Source organism: Rhea americana, unplaced genomic scaffold (assembly GCF_003343005.1).
Source record: "Rhea americana isolate MKP2758 unplaced genomic scaffold, rheAme1 scaffold_644, whole genome shotgun sequence".
Classification (NCBI taxonomy): domain Eukaryota; kingdom Metazoa; phylum Chordata; class Aves; order Rheiformes; family Rheidae; genus Rhea; species Rhea americana.
Window position 1 is genome coordinate 18,932 of NW_028186806.1, and position 18,036 is coordinate 36,967.

Genomic DNA, 18,036 nt, shown 5'->3' on the forward strand with positions numbered 1-18,036 from the left:
GAGGGAGGATCAGAGCAATGCCAACCAATCTTTTATATATTTGTTGAGTTAATCTGGTAGAGATGGCCCAAGTGTCAGCTCTTGACTGCAGAGAGCACAATTCAAAGTGGGTCTTGCCAACTATCTTACCTCAGCACTACTTCTTTTCATGTGTCAACACCGTTTAGCAATATATAGGACCCAGGAAATCTTGACTACTGCCCCAAGACTGTGATGTAAATAGCATCTCTACAACTTACGTCTACATCAGCCTTGCTAAACTCATCTAGGGTCATGCCACTTTTCAGTGCACAAGTGAAACGTTGCATTTCTCATCAATCACCACAGGGAGTAATGGGACTGGACTGCACGTCGTGACTAGTAACAAACTGTGACAGCTTTCAAATTAGACCTGCCCATTTTACTGGTGCAGGTTCTTAAATATAATCTAAAAAGCAGTTTCCTTCACTTAAACACAGAAAGAGAGAATTCAGTCAAGAGGCAGGGAAGGAGCTGAAAAGTTTCATGTTATGCACAAACTTGCGGACAGGAGAAAAATGGCATAATCTGGCTAAGCTGAGGCTGGGAGATGGTGTTTTCCAGTCACCCTGTGGCAGTAATGAAACTGAAAATGGAGCTCAGCATCTCCATGAGCAGTGTCACACACGACTGAGGTGCTCTGGGACCGCCGTCTGGGGCCAGCTTCATCGTACACCACGGCTGAAAAGAGGGGACAGAGATGCAGGAGTGACGCAGCTTCTTCCTTTGGTCACATGAAGGGTCACCCAGTCTGAACCACTGACGTGCAACAGCTCCTGCGTCCTCCCCGCTCTGCTCGCTGCTCTTTTGTTCAGACACTATTTGACACCCTGGACTCCCAGGCTCTCTGCGACCTGCTCAGCAAGCCGGGATGTGAAGGACAGCTCGGTAGGCTCCAGGCATCCACCAGCTGTAACACTGTCCCGAGGGCAGTCCAGAGTCATGTTCTCTCGCAGAGATCTTGTTTCAGGTGGACTCTAGCTCTTTGAAGCACTTACTTTGCGGCAGAATGGCTAGACACATCCCCAGGTGGAGGCAGAAATACTCTTGGTGCATTTCAGCACACGCAAGAACTCTCAGAATCTACCACAGCCACAGAAATAACCTCCCAACAGACTCACGCAGAGGCRAAGGGCTGCTGCCCCGTGATATGCTGCATGTGCCGCAGGCTCCWGCCTGTCCCAGCTACCAGGGGGAGAGGATGTGCAGAGGCTTTTCAACTTCCCACTTAGCCATCTAGACTGGTGCAATACATAACTTATTCCAAAGCAACCAACAGCTTTGTTGCCCCTTCCAAGCTGTGATCATTAACAGTCTGCCACATGCAGCTGCTTGAAATTCACAACTACACAGGGCAGAAAGGCCACAAGTCCCTGGCATTGCCACAGTCGACCCCAAAACTCCAGCCTCGGCAGCAGTCAGGTGTCCAGTGTCCAGGATAAGYAACCTGGCAGCTGCTCCACTCGGAGACCAAAGCAGAGATTTTATCCTCTTCGGTTAGAGAACAAACAGTCAGATTTGGAAAGAAATCTGTCACAGCGGGAAGTGAAAATTTATGTCACGCCTGAGAGGGTGCAGGGTTTGGGGACAAAACAGGCGGATCTAAGCACTGCTTTCAGTTAAGGCAGCGTACTCACCACTGAGCGAGCGGCTCGGGGAGGAGTGCTGGCTGTTGGGTGTGCTCACCGTGGGTCCCACGATTGCCGAGCTGAACTCCTTCTCCAGAGAGGAATCCCCACTACCTGTGGAAACCAGGAGGGAAACACCAGCGAGTTAGGCCTGAAGCACAGCTGCCACTGGCTGGCATTGGCTTCACTCAGCCGAATCCTCCGCCCAGCAGATCCCTCTCCTCTTCTTTGGAAAGGGGCTGCTGATGGACCCTTAAGGGGCTGTTCCTACCCAGAGGTCAGACCAGAGCTAGACTCATTCCAGAACACAGTTTTCCAACCGTTACTGCCTCAAAAGCAACAGCTGTGAGCCAACAACGTGCTGATGGCAGCACCAGGCTTTGCTTTCCTGACTGCCCTGAAGAGGCATCTGCAGCAGGGAGMAGAGGACTGCAAACCGTGCCAAGGGCTCTGCGGAAGCTCTGCCTGGCACCGCGGCACGGAGGCGTGCCAGCAGGTGAGGAGCCAGCCCACGCTCCCCGCGTGCCCCGCTGAAACGCCCCGCGCCTCCGTCTGCGAGGACGCGCCTAGGGCTCTGCCCAGCAAACGGACTCGCTCTGCAAAACAGTGCTCCGGGGGCCTGGGGCACTTCCCAAGCAGATACTAGTTTCCCCGGGAAACTGAACCCGAGGACAGGCATCCGCAGCCCCTGAACACAGGGCCTTCCCCACGCACAGCAGACTGATTTCAGCAGTACAGACGCCCGCTCAAGGGTAAGACCRGGTCGTCGTGAGCCTAACTCATTTGCACAGCAGGTTAGGCTCATTTCTTCCCCCTTCCAGGACCAACAGCGCATCGCCAGGTTTCTGTTCTGACGAGACCCGCTGATCGCCCGAGCGCAGAAAAACCCCAGCCGAGCCGCACCGTCCCCCCCGGCGCACAGAGCTGCCGGGAAGCAGCTTGCGGCAGCCGCTTCTCCGCGATGCTGCACAGAGACTGCAAAGAGTTTCATGATGAGAAGTGCAGAAGCTCCACAAACTCCTCCAGCACAGCTGGTAACGTTATTTCTAAATACTTGCATCTGGAGAAACTCTCCTCTGCATGCTCTCCGAGCCCAGTCCATCCCATTGTCTGATGGCTACCGGGACGCTGAGCTCACCAGCCTTGCTGGGYATGGGAATCGTTGGCGGTAAATGCCCTAAGTGAGGCAGCGTATTCTAAATCACCGCTCAACTGAGACGAAGCCGGGACATCCCAGCAGTACCCTCGCCCTTTCCAAGTCCCCATGGCAACATTTTAAAGAGATTTTTCTTCCTCCTGGGGTCACAGTGGAAGGGACTTAGAGGATCCTTCCCTCTCTCCCTCTTCCCTCCCCGTACCGAGGCGAGGTTGACAGGCTGCTGCCAGCAAGCTTGAGTCACGCGAAGCCTACACGCATTACCAGCCACGCACCGCAGAGAACGGAGACGAGCTCCTGGCTACAAGAGGTTAAAGAGAAAACGTTAAACAAGCCCCACAGAGAAAAGCGCCCGCCCCACCACGGGGTCCCGGCGGGAGCGAACCCTGCGGATGCAGGGATGCAGGTCCTGCAGCCTGAGAACTGAACAGCCGCTTTTTGGGGGGAGGCAGAGACATGGCCACCTCTCAAAGGGACTCGGTACCGCACATCACAAGCTGTGTCCTGCCTCGCCAGCATTCGCCTTAGGTAATTGCAGGGGCATCTCGCAGGGCCAGGTCCTTCCCTTCCCTCTCCTCCTTGCCCAGCACAAGCGATTTTACACACCTATAAATCACCATCCGGAGTCGGTCTCTCTATCCGACACATTAAATAGCCCCCTGCACCCCTTCTCCTCTGTGTTTCCAATGACACCCCACGTAAAGAGCGAGCAGAAACGGCACGGAGTCATTTCAGCATCCCCCCCACACACACCCTCCTGTTTAACTTACATTATTCTACCTTGCTGAAGATACCCTGGAGTGTTATCACAGCCAACTCCTTGGAAACAGCACTGGAATACAGGCTGTGTGTGCATGTCTGCATTTCACTGGTAGGGTGAACTCAGCCACTCACCTTCCAGGAAGAACAGATTCCTGGAAGTGAGAGAAACGACCGTCATTTTACAGTCAAGCAGCACGGCGAGCTGGAAGCCAGGCTGCAGCGCTGCCTCCTGCAGCGGTGCAAGGCTCCTGCCTCACCGGCAGCACCGAGCCCAGCTCTAACGGGAGAGGAGGGAGCGGCCGCGGGACAGGAGCCGCGGGACGGCGGCAGGGGGTCGAGGCAGAGCTCCGCGCACCCGGAGCGTGCTGCAGGCTGCCGGGGCCCGGCAGGCTGGGGACAAAAGCAGGAACCAGGTGCCAGACCCAAAATACCAGTGGGAATGAGAAGTCCTGAAAATCAAACGAAGAACAGCATCACTCCTAATTCGAGCCCACGCTCCCATTCAAGTGGTCAGCAACGGATCATTTGGGCTCTGACCCTCCTGCACTGAGAAGGGGAGGGGACACTGAAGTCTTGGTCACCAGCTTCAGAAAGGGGGCAAAAATCACCCCAGCTAACCCTTGGGCTCAGAGAGCGCATTGAGGAGGACGGAAGGCCACCGAATCCGGTCCTCCACACTTCCAGGCAGCTCTGGAGCAGATGCTCAGTCCAGAAGAGAGCCACTTCACACATCCCAAAATGTTTCCTGGCACTTCCTACCCCAAAGTTTAGCCATATCAAACAGCTGAACCCCACAGCTACGACATGCCCCAGGAAGAGATCACAAGAGACCATGGCCTCATGCTGGAATTGCAAGGAATTTCTTCAGGCATTTCCAGGTGAGTTTGTCTTGGAGCACAACTCCTATCCTACACAGAGGATCCTCCTGATTCCAGGTCTGGTTTAACCTTGATCATAAGATCATGATGCACTAACAAAGCATCAAAGTGATTAACAGCATGAAGAATGCTGATGCAGTGTTTTACAACCTGTTTCCAGCTGCTGCCAATCTCTGATGAATGGGAGAAAGGTTAAAACCCTTAAACTAGAAGCTAAATCAGACATTAAGGAGAAAAAAATTAGTTTCTCCTTGGTCCCTTCAAGCAGACAGGCGATGGCACAGCATCCCGTTTTCAGTTCAGAGCTCAATTCCCGCACTGACCAACCTCACCTTCTGGAGCCTGTTACGCCAAAGGACCCCGGGGCTCCCGGCGAGCAGGGCTCTCCAAGGATGCACCCGGCCACACAGCTCCCTGGTGCCCAGCCTTCCGCCAAACAAGTCAAGCAAGCGCGAGCTGAGCTAGCGAGGACCTCCCCTCGCGCTGCCAAGGGCCTCCGCTCTCGCGGGAAGGATCGGCGTCGAGCCCGCGCGGAGCGGCGCGGAGCTCCGGCGAGAGCCCCGCGTCCTGCTGCCCCATGGCCGGGGGCACACGCTACAGTCGGCGCCTTTCCGAGGAGCCCTGCCCATGCAAGGGGCTGGGGATCCTTGCTGCTGCGCGCGGAGGGGAAGAACCAGCACCCCCGGACAACCGCTCCCGACGCTTGCCTGCAAAGCGCACGGCTCCACAAGGGTGGGCAGGTTTCCTGCCAAGGCAAGTGAGAACCGAAGCCCTATCCCACCTCGGGGAGCGACCCGCGCCTGGGTTTCGACAGCCTCTTAGCAATTTCCCTCTCTGATAACTTTTCATATTTCAAATTTCAGGAAATATTGGGTCACATTTCATTTGTTCTAAAAACAAATGGAAATCTGAACATCACGCTAGAGACGACTCGTATGCCTGTAGCCCAGTTATCCAAGGAACTGAAAGCATTTAACCCTGCATCCGCATCGCCCGCGCCGGCTTGGGGAAGAGCCCGGCCGCGACGGCGACAGCAGCCTGCCGTCCTCCTCGTTCAGCCCCAGCAAGAGCGTTTGCCGAACAAGAAAGAACCGTGAAGTCGTTATCTGCATGATCACAATGCTCATTTTCGGGTTAAGTACCTACAGAAAGAGTTACAATCTGCGGACATGCCACCTGAGGAATCGATACGCAGCATGGAGCGGAGTCTTGCCCGCCTCCACCTTGTTCCTAACCCCTTTGTGGTAACAACCGTGTCTTCACCAGAGSTGTTTCAAAACTAACTTATTTTCCAGCGAAGAATTCAAAGGAGACAAAGCATTTCACATTCTTTATGAATTTCCGGGCTTTTGGTTACCTTGCTATGTGACAAAAATGGATTCTTTTTTTATTTAAGAAGCAGTTTAATTAAAAATATTTCACGGAAGCAAGTTTCGAGAGTTTTGCTGTTTATTTCCTCTAGTCATTTCAGGTCCACAGCAGATCAGCACCCAAAGCAGCTATTTGGCAGGTCTTGACCCTGACTCTATCAAGTAAATAATCTTAATTATGATGGCCCTGACCCCCCACACCCACAAAAGCAGGCTGTGCAGCAAGGCCAAGAGCTGAGTGAGCCCTAGAGGCTTAATTCCCCAAGTATCAGGAAATCAGCAGTGCTGAAGCGCTCCCACACAGCTCAGTCTCTCCCACAGCTATTACAGCATTTATCCYGCGCTTTGAGGGCAAACTTCCATCGCACTTAATTAAAAAAAAAAAGAGAGAGAGAGAGTTTAAAATAAAGCTCAGAGTTTGACTTTGCCTGATGGAAAGCAAGATGGTTTTGGTGAAGTTGTAGCAGGTGAATGGTGCTCTCTGGACGCAAAAACCCCACCCTGACAGAGAAAGGTCCGCACAGCTCTTCTAACACTTTCCTTCCCTTCTCTCCCATCTTTCCCCCATCCTTTAAGCATTCCCATTCCCTCTACACTCCAGGAGCCACTTAGGACTCAGACCCCAGGATTTCCACATTTAAAGCTCACAAGCTCACGGAGAGGGATTCAGGTTACACCAACAGTTGGGCTTTTTCTAGGGCCTCTTTTTGGTCCTTCTTTTGAGCTGCAGCACTTCCATGCCTGCAGGGAAGCACAGACCTACTGTAGAGATTGTGGGGAAAGGGGAAAGCTCACCCCAAAAATTCCCAAAGGAAAAGCAAAGCTGCAGCTTGTAAGGCAACATGGACCTCCGAASCGAGTGCACTCGCGCGCGTTCGAGCTCCGTTTGAGGACGCTGCAAGAGCCGGGAGGATGCAGTTCTGCTAAACAGAAAACTGAACTAAACTAACAAAGCAGCCGCTTTCAGCAGGCAGTCACCCTGGCACGACGTGATCAGCCAACTTCAGGGAAGCATTTTGTTACTTAATGGAGGCATCCTGGCAACCAAAACCCAAGCAGCAAAGTACAGYGCGAACAGTGCTTTGAGAAGAGCCAAAAATCTAATCCAAGCACAGATCCTCCGGGGATCGAAGGAAATCTTCACRGAAAGAAGGGGGGCACAATAACTCCAAGGATGAACTTTGTCAAAACGGGCAAGATACAACATGATTTATGCAAAAGGGAATGGCAGAAGGGCACCTGTGCAGCTCTGTCAACGCGCAAAGTTCTCACCACCGCGACTGCTAGGCGCAACAGCCGGGGTCCTCTCTCCCTTTCCACGCTCTTCAACTTCTGACCTTCACCCCTGCTGAACGATTCACCCCAGCACCCCGCAGCTCTTCCAGTTCACGGTCCTAACACAGAAACGTCCTTGTCTCTCATACTGGAGGCCAGATTAGCTAATCACAAGAGCCCCACGTGGCTTCATAACTTCTGCATCTACACCACATCTTACTCTAGTCCAACTCCTTTCCTGAGCAAAGATAGACAAACTGAGGTGTTTTTATGCTGCAAACACCAGTTCCCCAGAGATAAGAACAAATCCCGCCAAACTAGCTTTCACGTATGACCTATACAGGCTACGAGCCAGGTTTCTATAGGCAACCAACTAGTCTATTAATCCCACCGGTGCCCTGGAGGACCCTTCTGGAAGTGGTCACACAGGAAGCGACAGWGAGAGGCGTTCAATGGTTTCGACCCACGACACTGCAGTTCACATCTGTGTGATGCTGCTGGTTACCGAGTAGTCTGGTAAACCAACAACTTCCACCACTGACATTTAGGTCAGTCCCACTCAGTCTCCCCCTCTCCCAGCGGACGGCTCATGGTTTTATGTTTGGAACTCAGCCTGGATTTAATCCTAACATACACTAATAAACAATAGTGCTGGGCTTGGCAGGGTGCATAGCTGAGATCACCTGTGGGGGTCTTAAATATCACACTTTTCTGGAGTTGCAATTTCGGCATAGTGCATTCACTGTAAAGACGAAGAGGACCAACGGGAGAACAAGACACTCGTTTCATTAGCATAACCAGGGAGTCCCGACAGAGCGATCAGCCTCCCCCACGACGCTGCAGCGCTGGGACTGCAGGCATCACAGCAAATACATTCTCCTTTCAGCTTGCAGCAAAGCTTGAGATCTCACCTACAGCTGCCGAGCCAGCAAACTGACAGCCACTGAACAGACCAGCATGTGAACAGTCGAGCACAAAAACTTCAGTGCAAACTTTCAAGGATCAGCCTAGTTAGACCTTTTTTTTTTTTGGCAATTACCTGTTTATCATGGCAGGCATTAACACTCTTCAGATACTTAATGAAACATGCTTCAGTGCTCAATCTGCAAGGGCAACAGCAGCCCAGCCTTGGGGCTAAGTGGCTAAGTAACCTAACACAGGGCAGCTTAGGCCCAGAGGAAGACACTGAGCACTCTGAAGCGTTAGCAACCCAAAATATCTGACAAAAATCAAGATCAGACATACCAGATATGTAAGATCGTCCATTACAGTCTTCTATATCCATCTTTAAGGTACTTTGCTGAAAGAGAAAGCAGAGCTCAGTCAGAGTTAGCCTCGAGAAGCTTCCTGGACACTCCTCCTCCAAGAACACCACCGAGCAGCTTCTTGGGACGGACAGGTTACTCACCCCAAGTCTCTTGAAAGCTGCTTTGCAGTGTTGGGCTTAACCATCAACACTGACTTCAYTGTCAACCCCAGTGGGACTAAACTTACACTTTCTCATCAGAGACATGCTTTCTAGGCCCTCCTCTTGGAGGGCAGAAGCCRACATTAGCAGCAACCGCAGTCCAGCGGTCACCGCAGTGCGGCTATGGGAGTTCAGCGCTGCGGACTAAGGCCACAGCAGACACGGAGCGTTTCACCCCTGCCTCCGTGCGCAGACCGCCACCACCGCAGCYCCGCCGCGTTCGCACGGGGACCCGCTTGTCAAGCGGCTTTAGTCCTTAAAGCCAAGCAGGACAAAAGCAGCTGCCAATTCTCCCGCACATCCGACACGGCAAAACCCAACCAAGACCCCACTGCTCCAGACGGACAAACAGCCACCGGCGCGAGAGCCCGGAGAGCGAGGTGTGCACGGGCAGCGCGCTTCCCCCGGCGGCCTCTGCCTCCGCGCCCGGCCTCTGCTCGCACACCCRGCACCGCATTCCCGCACGTGGAAACTGCTCAGCTGCGGCGTTTAGCTTCATTTTATCAATGAAAGGAATCGGGTTTGGGGCAATGAGACTGAATGCTAACACGCAATGCTCTGCTGAGCAGTCTCGCAACAGCCATTCCAAAGACCACACCAAAATAAAAGGGAAATCTGCCTTATATTTTGCAGCTTGGCACCCTGCAGAGATAATGAACATTTTATACATTCAAATGGCTTTTTATTTGTCAATTACATTTGCTGTTTAAAAAGCAAAACGAGTACAGTTCTAAAAACATGAGTTTTGCTGTTTAGAATTCACACCATAATTGGCAGTTGATACATTCGGAAACGGAGCGTTTGCTGCAGAGAACAATTAAAAAAAGCAATAATTTGTAAAGATGAATCGTCTCCTTGAAAGGGAAATAAATGTGATTTGCAAAGTGTGAGCACACACAAAAAGAAGTAACGATACTAACTTTTCTCTCCTTTTCTTAAACGAGCAAGACACTGAAGCGAGTTGATAAAGAAACGGGACTTCCTAAGGGGACTTTGGTACCTTTTCTGAGCTGAAAGAAATCAGTCATTCTCTTCTGACGGCACTCCTTTTAAAAGCAGATTTTTAACAATAACTGCTTCTCGAATGAACTGAAATAAGTTGTACAAGTATTGCTCCTGGCAGTGTACCGCTCGAGATAAATACAGATGCGGACAAGGCGTATTAGTCTGGGCTTATTAACCCATCGGATCTGACTGCTTGCTTTATGCTAATTAAGAAAAAATGCTCTCACTATGCTCCACTTAACTAAAATCCTGACGTGGGGGACTTGCTGGTTTTGAGAAGGCAGCGTCTTCCCTAGCTGGGCATCGGTTTAAATCCGGTCCAGTCCCGGGGCGTGTATCAGAAGGACTGAAGACGACTTCCCAGGACGCTGTCGCTGGGAATTCGCTGTCACGAATTTGCCGTTATCCAGTTCTTCAGCCTGCACAGCAGAGAAAAAGCTGAGCACTTAGAATTCCCCTTCCTATCCCACAGTGGCCATTAACTTTACAAAATGAAAATAATTTAGGTTGAAATCTCTCTCAAGCGCTGGGTTACACAGTAACTGTGGTTTAAAACACATCCTGCAGTTTTATTTTTGTTGAACCCGTAATTTTGCTTTTCTGAGTTACACGCGCGCGCGCGCGCACTCGGAGATCTGTCTGCTTTGCACAAAGGGCATGCAACGCATTAATGAAAATCAATTTTATTTAGAAAGCCCTCTCTCTCTCCTACTCTGCAGAAGCCCTTGAAAATACTAGATTTCAAAAAAAATGACAAAGTGCCAAGAGACTGTCCTAAAGATGACTCTCTCTGTGCTCTGAAGAAGATATTTTTGTAGGAACAAGGTAAATATTTAGTCTTTGGTTATTTTAAGTCAAGCAGTTGCTCAGTTCAGCACCAGGCGTTTGGTACCGCTCTGAACCGACACCTCCTTGCAGCCGTCAGCGCAGCCGTTGCTGCCCGAGGCCCAGCGCTCCTCCGACAGACGCGGCGTTCGCACACGGGAGAGGGAGAGCTTCCCGGCATCCCCCCTCTCCCCAAACCCCGCCAGCGGGCAGCAAGCAGCGGGTCCTGAAGGCTCCGCGTGGTCCAAGGGACCCATTCAACCCTCGGGCTCTTGGGTGACGCCGAGAGCGACGAGGACCCTGGAGTCTTCTTTAAACCGCAAGTAACAGGCAGCAAAGAATTAGCCCGAGAAGTTAATTTTCCTCAAAGTAAGTAGCTAATAATCAGTCAACAGCAATTGAGTTACGGAGCTCGTTCCGCAACTCCTCCTTCCTACTCACGCAAGCAGTCTCATTAACACTAACAGGATGGTGTGCAATAAAAAGGATTGATTCCCCGCTCCTTTGTATTTTAAAAGCGGACCCAGAGAAAAACGTTGGAGCATTTCAGGAGCCCTGAACCACATGTCAGCAGTTATTGCCTTTAATTCTAGCAGAGCATAAGGCCTCCACAACTAGAAATTGCAATTTAGAAAAAGTATCTACATTTGGTAAACATAGCACCTAGTTCATGTGAACCTATAGCCATATGTAACAGCAGCTCATAACGACCTTTGGCTAAGAAATGGTTTTATGTTCCGAGAATCCTTTTAATTTCAAAAAGCACCACAAAAAGGCTGAACAGCTGGAATGCCAGAACTCTCGATCTCAAACTCTGCAACGCAGCCTGGGTGAAACAACATCCCCGGGAGAGACAGGCGACTTCAAAGGACGCAGCTCCTGCTTGTGCCTGCGCGCCGCGAGCGGTGCTCCCCACCTCCGAGCTCGCCCTCGACACCGCTTCACAGCCGCTCTGCGTCCGAGCCTGGAAGAGCAGCCCCCTCCCCGACTCCCTCTACAAACCGGCAGCACTTTGAGATCGAGTCACTGCGGGAGCGGCTGTAACAGAGAGCGCCGGGGGCACCGAGACCCCCAACCACACAGCGAAGAGCAACGAGCATCGCTCATCCTCGAGCGACCAGACCCTCCCTGGAGGGCAGCGCCCGGCACAGCGGAGCCCGAGCCGAGCGCACGGAGCTTTCCCCCCTTTGCAAGGGGATGCAGATCACACAGCTTGCTGGGGATTCAAACCCGTGACAAATCTTTACATCTGCAAAGGTGACAGAGACCAGATCTGAATCCATGGACTTTCTTCCCAGCTTTCAGGTGTGATCATCAACTTGGGAATTAGAAACAGAAGCACATTAAAATTAGAGTAGCGTGCTTTCAGAACTGCTTGACGCGCTCCTCCCTTCTGAAATAAGGACTTTTCCCCAAGTGACAACACTCAAGGAAAAAAATTCCTCAGAACTAGCCCAATTAAAAAAAAAAAAAGAAAGAAAGAAAACCTCCATCTCAGCATGATGCAATTTGTGAATGTCCTTTGCACTAATAACAAGAGAGGCTTCTGAAGAAAGCAAGGTCTGGAACACCTTACCGAACAGAGAGAAGGGCTGGATCTTTGTGTGCTTATTACTCGGATAACAGAGGAATTCTAGAGATGGAAAAAGTCTCATTAGATCACACCTAGCCTGTCCTTCCCCAGCCTGCAGGCTACTTTTAAGTGTCTTCCAAAACAGGGCTTCCATCAGTTGCCTTGGGAGCCAGTTTTTAAGTCCTATTGGTTCTGTGGTCATTAAGGAAGTCAGTCTATTTTCTTCCCCTCTTGATTTCTCCCCGTGGCTTCTAGTTATACCTCAAATCTTGTGCAATGATTTTGCACACTCAGCATCAGCAGCGAGAGACTTCTCCAACTCCAGATACCATGACTGCAGGAAGAGAACATGACATTCCAACCCAGTTACACTGAGATGTCCGCCAGGTTATTATTAACATTACAATATTAACCCCCTGAAGAGGGTAAAATACGCAGCTTGCACCGGATTTGCATAGCGATCAGCCACAAATATCAAAACCTTATAGCATGTCCCCGTTCCCCAGCTTCCCTAGCACCCAAAGCTGACTTGCACGGCACGGATCATTTCTCCAGAAACACCCTGGTTGAGGACACCACAATTCCCTGATTGGACTGGACCCTCTGAGCTGCAGCACATGGGAGGATCCTTGGGAAACCGKAAAAATGAGCATTCTTCAGCTTTCGTGCCACAAAAACAGTTAACAGACAACATCAGCGCAACAAACAGCAAGAGGAGAGGAAAGCGTCCTGCTTCGGTGACTCCACCAGGCCTAATAACTAACTGCAAAGGCGGCAGCGTCCACTCTGCCGTGGTGCCAGCTTGTAAGGTCTACGAAGATCCCCCAGCGAGGAATGTAAGAACAGCCAGGTACTCACAGCACCAGGTGTGCTAACACAGACTCGCTYGAACCTTTCTCCCAAGGAGATCGAGCCTCACCCGGACCGAGAAGCTCACGGAGATTTCAGCACTTGTGCTGTGCCTTGTGGAAACCTTGTGGAAACTCGCTGATGTTGCAGGACCAAAGGCAGCGCACGCTTCTGAACTGCGCCCACAGCACGAGCAGCTTTTCCTTTGGATTCCCATCACTCTCATCTCCTCCTYAACACCCACAGCAAGAAGCCCCAACAGAGCCCGTCAACTTAAAGCCACCAGCTCAGCTACGCTTGCTCACAGTGGGCAGGCAGAAGCTACARCTCCAGCAAGACACCCTGACTGAAGAGAAGAGCACCGTGCTGAGGCCGACAGCCTTGGACTTACTGACGCGAGGGTAGCCAGCGCCGAGGTCCCGGCCCCTGCTTGCCGCTGCCGGGCGGCACTCTCGCTCCCGCTGGATCAGGCTGCGGCGGGCCTTCCCCAGAGCCGSGTCGGACTCCCGGTTCCCTGCTGAAGGACACCTCAGCTCGGGGCTTCACGGGAACCAGGCGCCACTACACGGACATCCCCAGAAGCAAACCGCCCACGAGAAAGATGTGCAGTGGAGACACGGTCACAGCGAACATCTTAGAGCCTCCTGTCAGGGCAAGAATTAGTAAGCGCTGTAAAGGTCCCTGCAGTTTCTCTTTCCCAAACCATTGTTTCCATTAGCTGCACTTTATTTTCCAACATGAGGACTTTTTTTCCACCTTTGCTGCAAATAGAAGTTAGCTAAACGAACCATCTGCTCAAAAAAAAAAAAAAAAGTTTGTGTCACTGGAAACGCTTCAAAAAATCAAGCTCAGGGCAAGGGTTTTCTTTTATTGAAAACCCCACATCTTGCAAGTGTCATTGAACCGAGTGCCAAGAAGTGGCTTGCAGAGCACCATGCGTGTGCTGATGTTCTGTGGCGGCTGGCACCGTTAGCTGGTAGGGCAGAGCCTCACCGCGCTGGGGAAGACCACATTTAAAGCGATTCAACAGAGTCAGAAGTAAACGGACCCGCCTTTCAAARGCAAAAATTGAAGCATTGTGACATGTTTTATCCATTACAAAATAGTTCCCATTGTTTCCATATTTTGAAATATATTATTAAATAAGATGAAGTGTCATTGCTAAAAAAAAATAATAATTTGATGCAATTCTCCATCTGGAAGGACAGCAGCTGACAACTACTCATTGCTGAATTGGGAAGAGACCCTTAATTTTCTTGGGCATTTATAATAAAGGCTACATTTGAATGAAGCAATGCCATGTAACATTGGTGGGATAGAGTAAACAAAAATATTTATAAGTTATTGCTTTAGGGATGGGAAGAAAAACTTCCTACGTTCCACTTGTAAACCACTCATACTGGAGGTTTATCATAACAGCAAAGCTAATCTTCTGCCTCTCAGCAGCACCATAAACCATRAAGACAAGCTCGGTACCCTCCTCCCCCGCAAGCAACCCCACTCTTTATTTACRGAGACGCTGCCAGTGCATCTCTTCACCAGCTCCCACGTTTGAGGTGCCTTACCCCAGGAGCTGACCAAATGTGGATGCAATCTCTGTCCTTTTCACAAATAAAACCAGTGCACGATAAAACAGAGGAGGAGAGAGACAACCCCTTTGGAGCTCCAAACGCAAGCATCGAGCCAGTGATCAAAACGAGTCCAGCAATTTACACGTAAAACACACAGCCCCATCTCTCACCGAAGCAGAGACGCTAGGTTTGCTAATSTTAATACAGCACAGCAAAAGTTCCTCCCCAGACAGAACTTCTCCCAAAGCTAACACGACAGAACATGACGCTTGCCCATTCACTGATACCATTTTATTTCAAAGCCTATTGACAGAAAAAGCCCTATAAAACAGCGTAATGTAAAACTGCTGATCTTAAACAGATGCCTGAGATCCATCGACTTCAACAAAGTTTTTATTCAAAGCGCACCGAGGGCCATCTTCTACCATGTCTTTGTTCAGCATCTAAATCCATGTTGTGCCCTCTAGGCATCACCACAATACGAATAAATAATTACCACGAGCAACTAAGCTGAACTTACAATAGATGAAAAGACGTGCTACATTTCATGAGACTCCCCTGGCAATGGAAGGAGGAAAAAGAAGTCACTTCTTCAGCATTTACCTAGACGGACTCACAGACAGATACATTCCTCCCAACAATATGAAAAAGACACTGACCTTTAAAAATAGAAGCCAGGCTGCACTTTTGAACGCTACAGTTCTGTGGCCCAACTTCACTAATGACACATACACACGCGCTAAGTGGAACTGATCCACTGAGAACAGAAAAAAATTAATCCACCCCTGGATGCATGCTCCCTCCTTTTGCTCGTCCTGCGTTTTCTGCCTCCTTCCCCTCCAGTGACCTTGGACAACCCCAGCTCCATCCCTCAGGCTCAGAGACCACGTCTGTCTCTGTGGTTCCCGTAATTCTCTTCCCAGAACACAGGCTGCTGCTGTGTAAACAGCCCGCGCCAGCCAGACCAGTGCCCCTCGGAGGAATTCATGCTTTTGGGCCTAGCAGTCCGCATAATTCCCCCTTCCCATCTCCCCGAACAGTGACACCTTTACAAGGTCTCCAAAGCTTGGCCTTTCACRCTGGCTAATTGAGGCCTCTCAGGTTTCCTCGAGTCCTTGGAAGCGAAAGCCAAGATGAGGCTAAAAATCGTTATCCCATCTCTGCCGGGTCCGTCGCCACACGCACCAGCGGTGCTGGGCGCTGGGAAGAAAATCCTCTCCTGCTCCTGCCGACAGCCCCCGGCCCAGCCGCACGCCCGCCGAGAGAGGGGAGCCCGCGCGAGCGGCCCCCCGCTGCCGGCAAACAGGCCGAGGGTACGACCGGAGGGGCCCTGGCGCGGTGGTGCGGGTTAGCAGGTCGTGCGGGACATCAGCCTCCCCCGGTCCCTACCCAACCCGCTAACACACGGCATCACAAGCTATTTTGTCTCTACCAGGACCTTAACAAACAGCAGGAACGTACCTCCAAGCTAGTCCTGGACAAACCTGCCTCTGCCGCTCGTGGACACCAAGCAGAAMGCAGGGATGGTGCTTGCCTGAAGCGTTTTACACACTTTATGGTTAAAGCTGTGCTTTTCCTTGGCCACTCACTCCTCCTCCACCCTCCAGCTCTCTCAAGCAGCACGTGCCAGCCTTGCCATACAGCTAGGGAAACCAAGRCACACTCAGAGGCCAAGAACATACCCCGTGGCAGGACTAGGTCCATAGCGCACGAGCAGGTGTGTATAGCACAGGATCAGCACACAATGATTTCTAAGCCAAGCAAGCACACACCCCTTCCCAAGGGCCAAGACTCAGCAAGGAGCAACCATGAAGCAGGCAGAGAACAAGTTTACAGCGGAGCCGCCAACAGCAGCTTTTGGTCCAAGAGCTTCTCTCCATAGAGCTACTGCTGCCTCTTCGCGTGATCTCTCCTGCCWCACTTAGATCGCTGGATCCCTCTTCTGCAAGCACCGCTGGGGCAGCAGGTGCGTTAGCAGAGCATCTGCATAAGGCCCTTTCTTGGGACTGCACGAGGCCCCAGATCCAGCTGCRGTGGAAACGAACACATGCTGCCTAATCAGCCGCTTGTCCCAGAGGGGGACACAGTGGCAGAGTTTTCTGGTGTCTTCACAAGTCAGCACTCCCTGCCTTAAGTGCTTAAAAGCCTGTCTGGGTCCGAAACTACCAGTACCAGAACAAAAAAAAAAAAAAAGAAAAAGAAAAAAAAGAAAAGTTAGCTCTGAGGCGCCATTCAACAGATGACAGATGAGTTCTTAGTCTCTACAAGCAAACCGAGTTGAAAATTTGTACCACACCTCTTTTCAGGAGGCATTAAACAAAAACAAAGTCATATAGCATCTAGGACACTATCTCCAAACTATGGGAAACTTGTGCCTGATCTCCTGCTCCACCCCAAAGGCTCTTCGTGAGCTGGTGGAATAACGTAGTCCCTGTGTCTTAGCTCCCTACCTGTGTGGGGAGGAAAATGGTACTTCCTCCGCAGAGGTTTGGAGAAGGTTTCCAGGACAAATATATTTCTACACAGTTGGTAACGGGGGACACAAGTAAGTACTCAGGAAATACCATTTGGGTCAAACGAAGGATGAGGATGAACCTTACATTCAAGTATCCCTGTAAACCAGCCATGTGAAGAGACCATTTACGAACTAGTCAGGAAAACTCCATCCGGAACCCAACAGCTAAACTACCCTCTGCAAAGAGGAGCCTACAGCAGACTTAACCTCAAAGCCACCAGCGCAGGCAGGTGCGTTACAACGGGGTATTGCATTTCACGATCACGTCACCCCAAAGCAAGACAACGTACCACATATTTGCCTATGCCGTTCTCAGAAAAGGCTTACTCCACAAACCCAAACGCAATACGTTCTAAAACATTTCTCTTGTACAACCTGACATTCCAGAAAACACATGCAGAAAAGGGAATAAAGCAGGTAGAAACAACTCCAAAACAAGGACAGCTAGCTAGATCCTTCCAAAGAACCAGATATAACAGAATAAATAATAATAATAAAAAAAGAACTTCAGTGATGTTTCTAAAGCTCTAAAATAAATCGGCTGCCAACGCTCCTCCCTGTACCCGAGGCCACATCAGCCTGCAAACACTGTCATTCAGGTGAAACCTATTGTTTCCAAGAAATGTCATTTCAAACAACTGCACTGCTGGAGAACTGGAGGTGGCATCTCCCGAGCCCCCTTTCCCAGCACAACCCTCAGACGTGCGAGGTGAGCTCTATTTTGGATATCTCCACTTTCCAGAGGAGGCGGCAAGGCGCCTCCCGCTCCCTAATCCTCCGGAGCTGCCTCGTCCAAGGCTGCAGCCCCCTCTCACGCTCCGGGCACGTCCCCATCTAGGGCCAGGGAGCGGTTCCAGCCCCATAGCCGGCCGGAGCACAGGGCTCCAGAGCGATGCCGGGGGCGGCTGCACAGGRAGACCCCCCTCCCCAGCCCCTGACACCCACTGCCTCCACCTTGTGCTGCCATCGGGGGGTCCCACTGCTCCCCAAAACACTGCTGCCTGCTCCCACGCCTGCGGCACAGACCCCCATCCACACGTGAGACCCCCCTCCAAAGCAGCCCTCACCGCCCGAGACCCTCCCCCCACCTGACACACGCTCACCCCCATCCGAAACAGAGACCCCCACAAGACAGGAACCCCC

General features: G+C 51.3%; 1 protein-coding gene across 9 annotated transcripts in view; it reads right to left on the bottom strand.

The window, feature by feature from the left end:
* IKZF4 (IKAROS family zinc finger 4) overlaps nucleotides 1–18,036 on the bottom strand; it is a 36,629-nt gene that overhangs the window by 16,278 nt on the left and 2,315 nt on the right. For 4 of the 9 annotated variants that reach the window (XM_085320608.1, XM_085320613.1, XM_085320612.1 and 1 more), the window contains exons 1-3: nucleotides 8,496–9,989; nucleotides 8,333–8,387; nucleotides 1,656–1,760 (exon numbers count right to left, since the gene is read on the bottom strand). In XM_085320608.1, the coding sequence (XP_085176734.1) occupies nucleotides 1,656–1,760; nucleotides 8,333–8,372 (145 nt within the window). In that variant the 5' untranslated portion in view covers nucleotides 8,373–8,387; nucleotides 8,496–9,989. Of the gene's footprint in view, nucleotides 1–239; nucleotides 318–1,655; nucleotides 1,761–3,572; nucleotides 3,717–8,332; nucleotides 8,388–8,495; nucleotides 9,990–18,036 lie in introns of those variants that run through there. The other 5 variants (XM_085320614.1, XM_085320609.1, XM_085320611.1 and 2 more) reach the window with 5 other exon arrangements.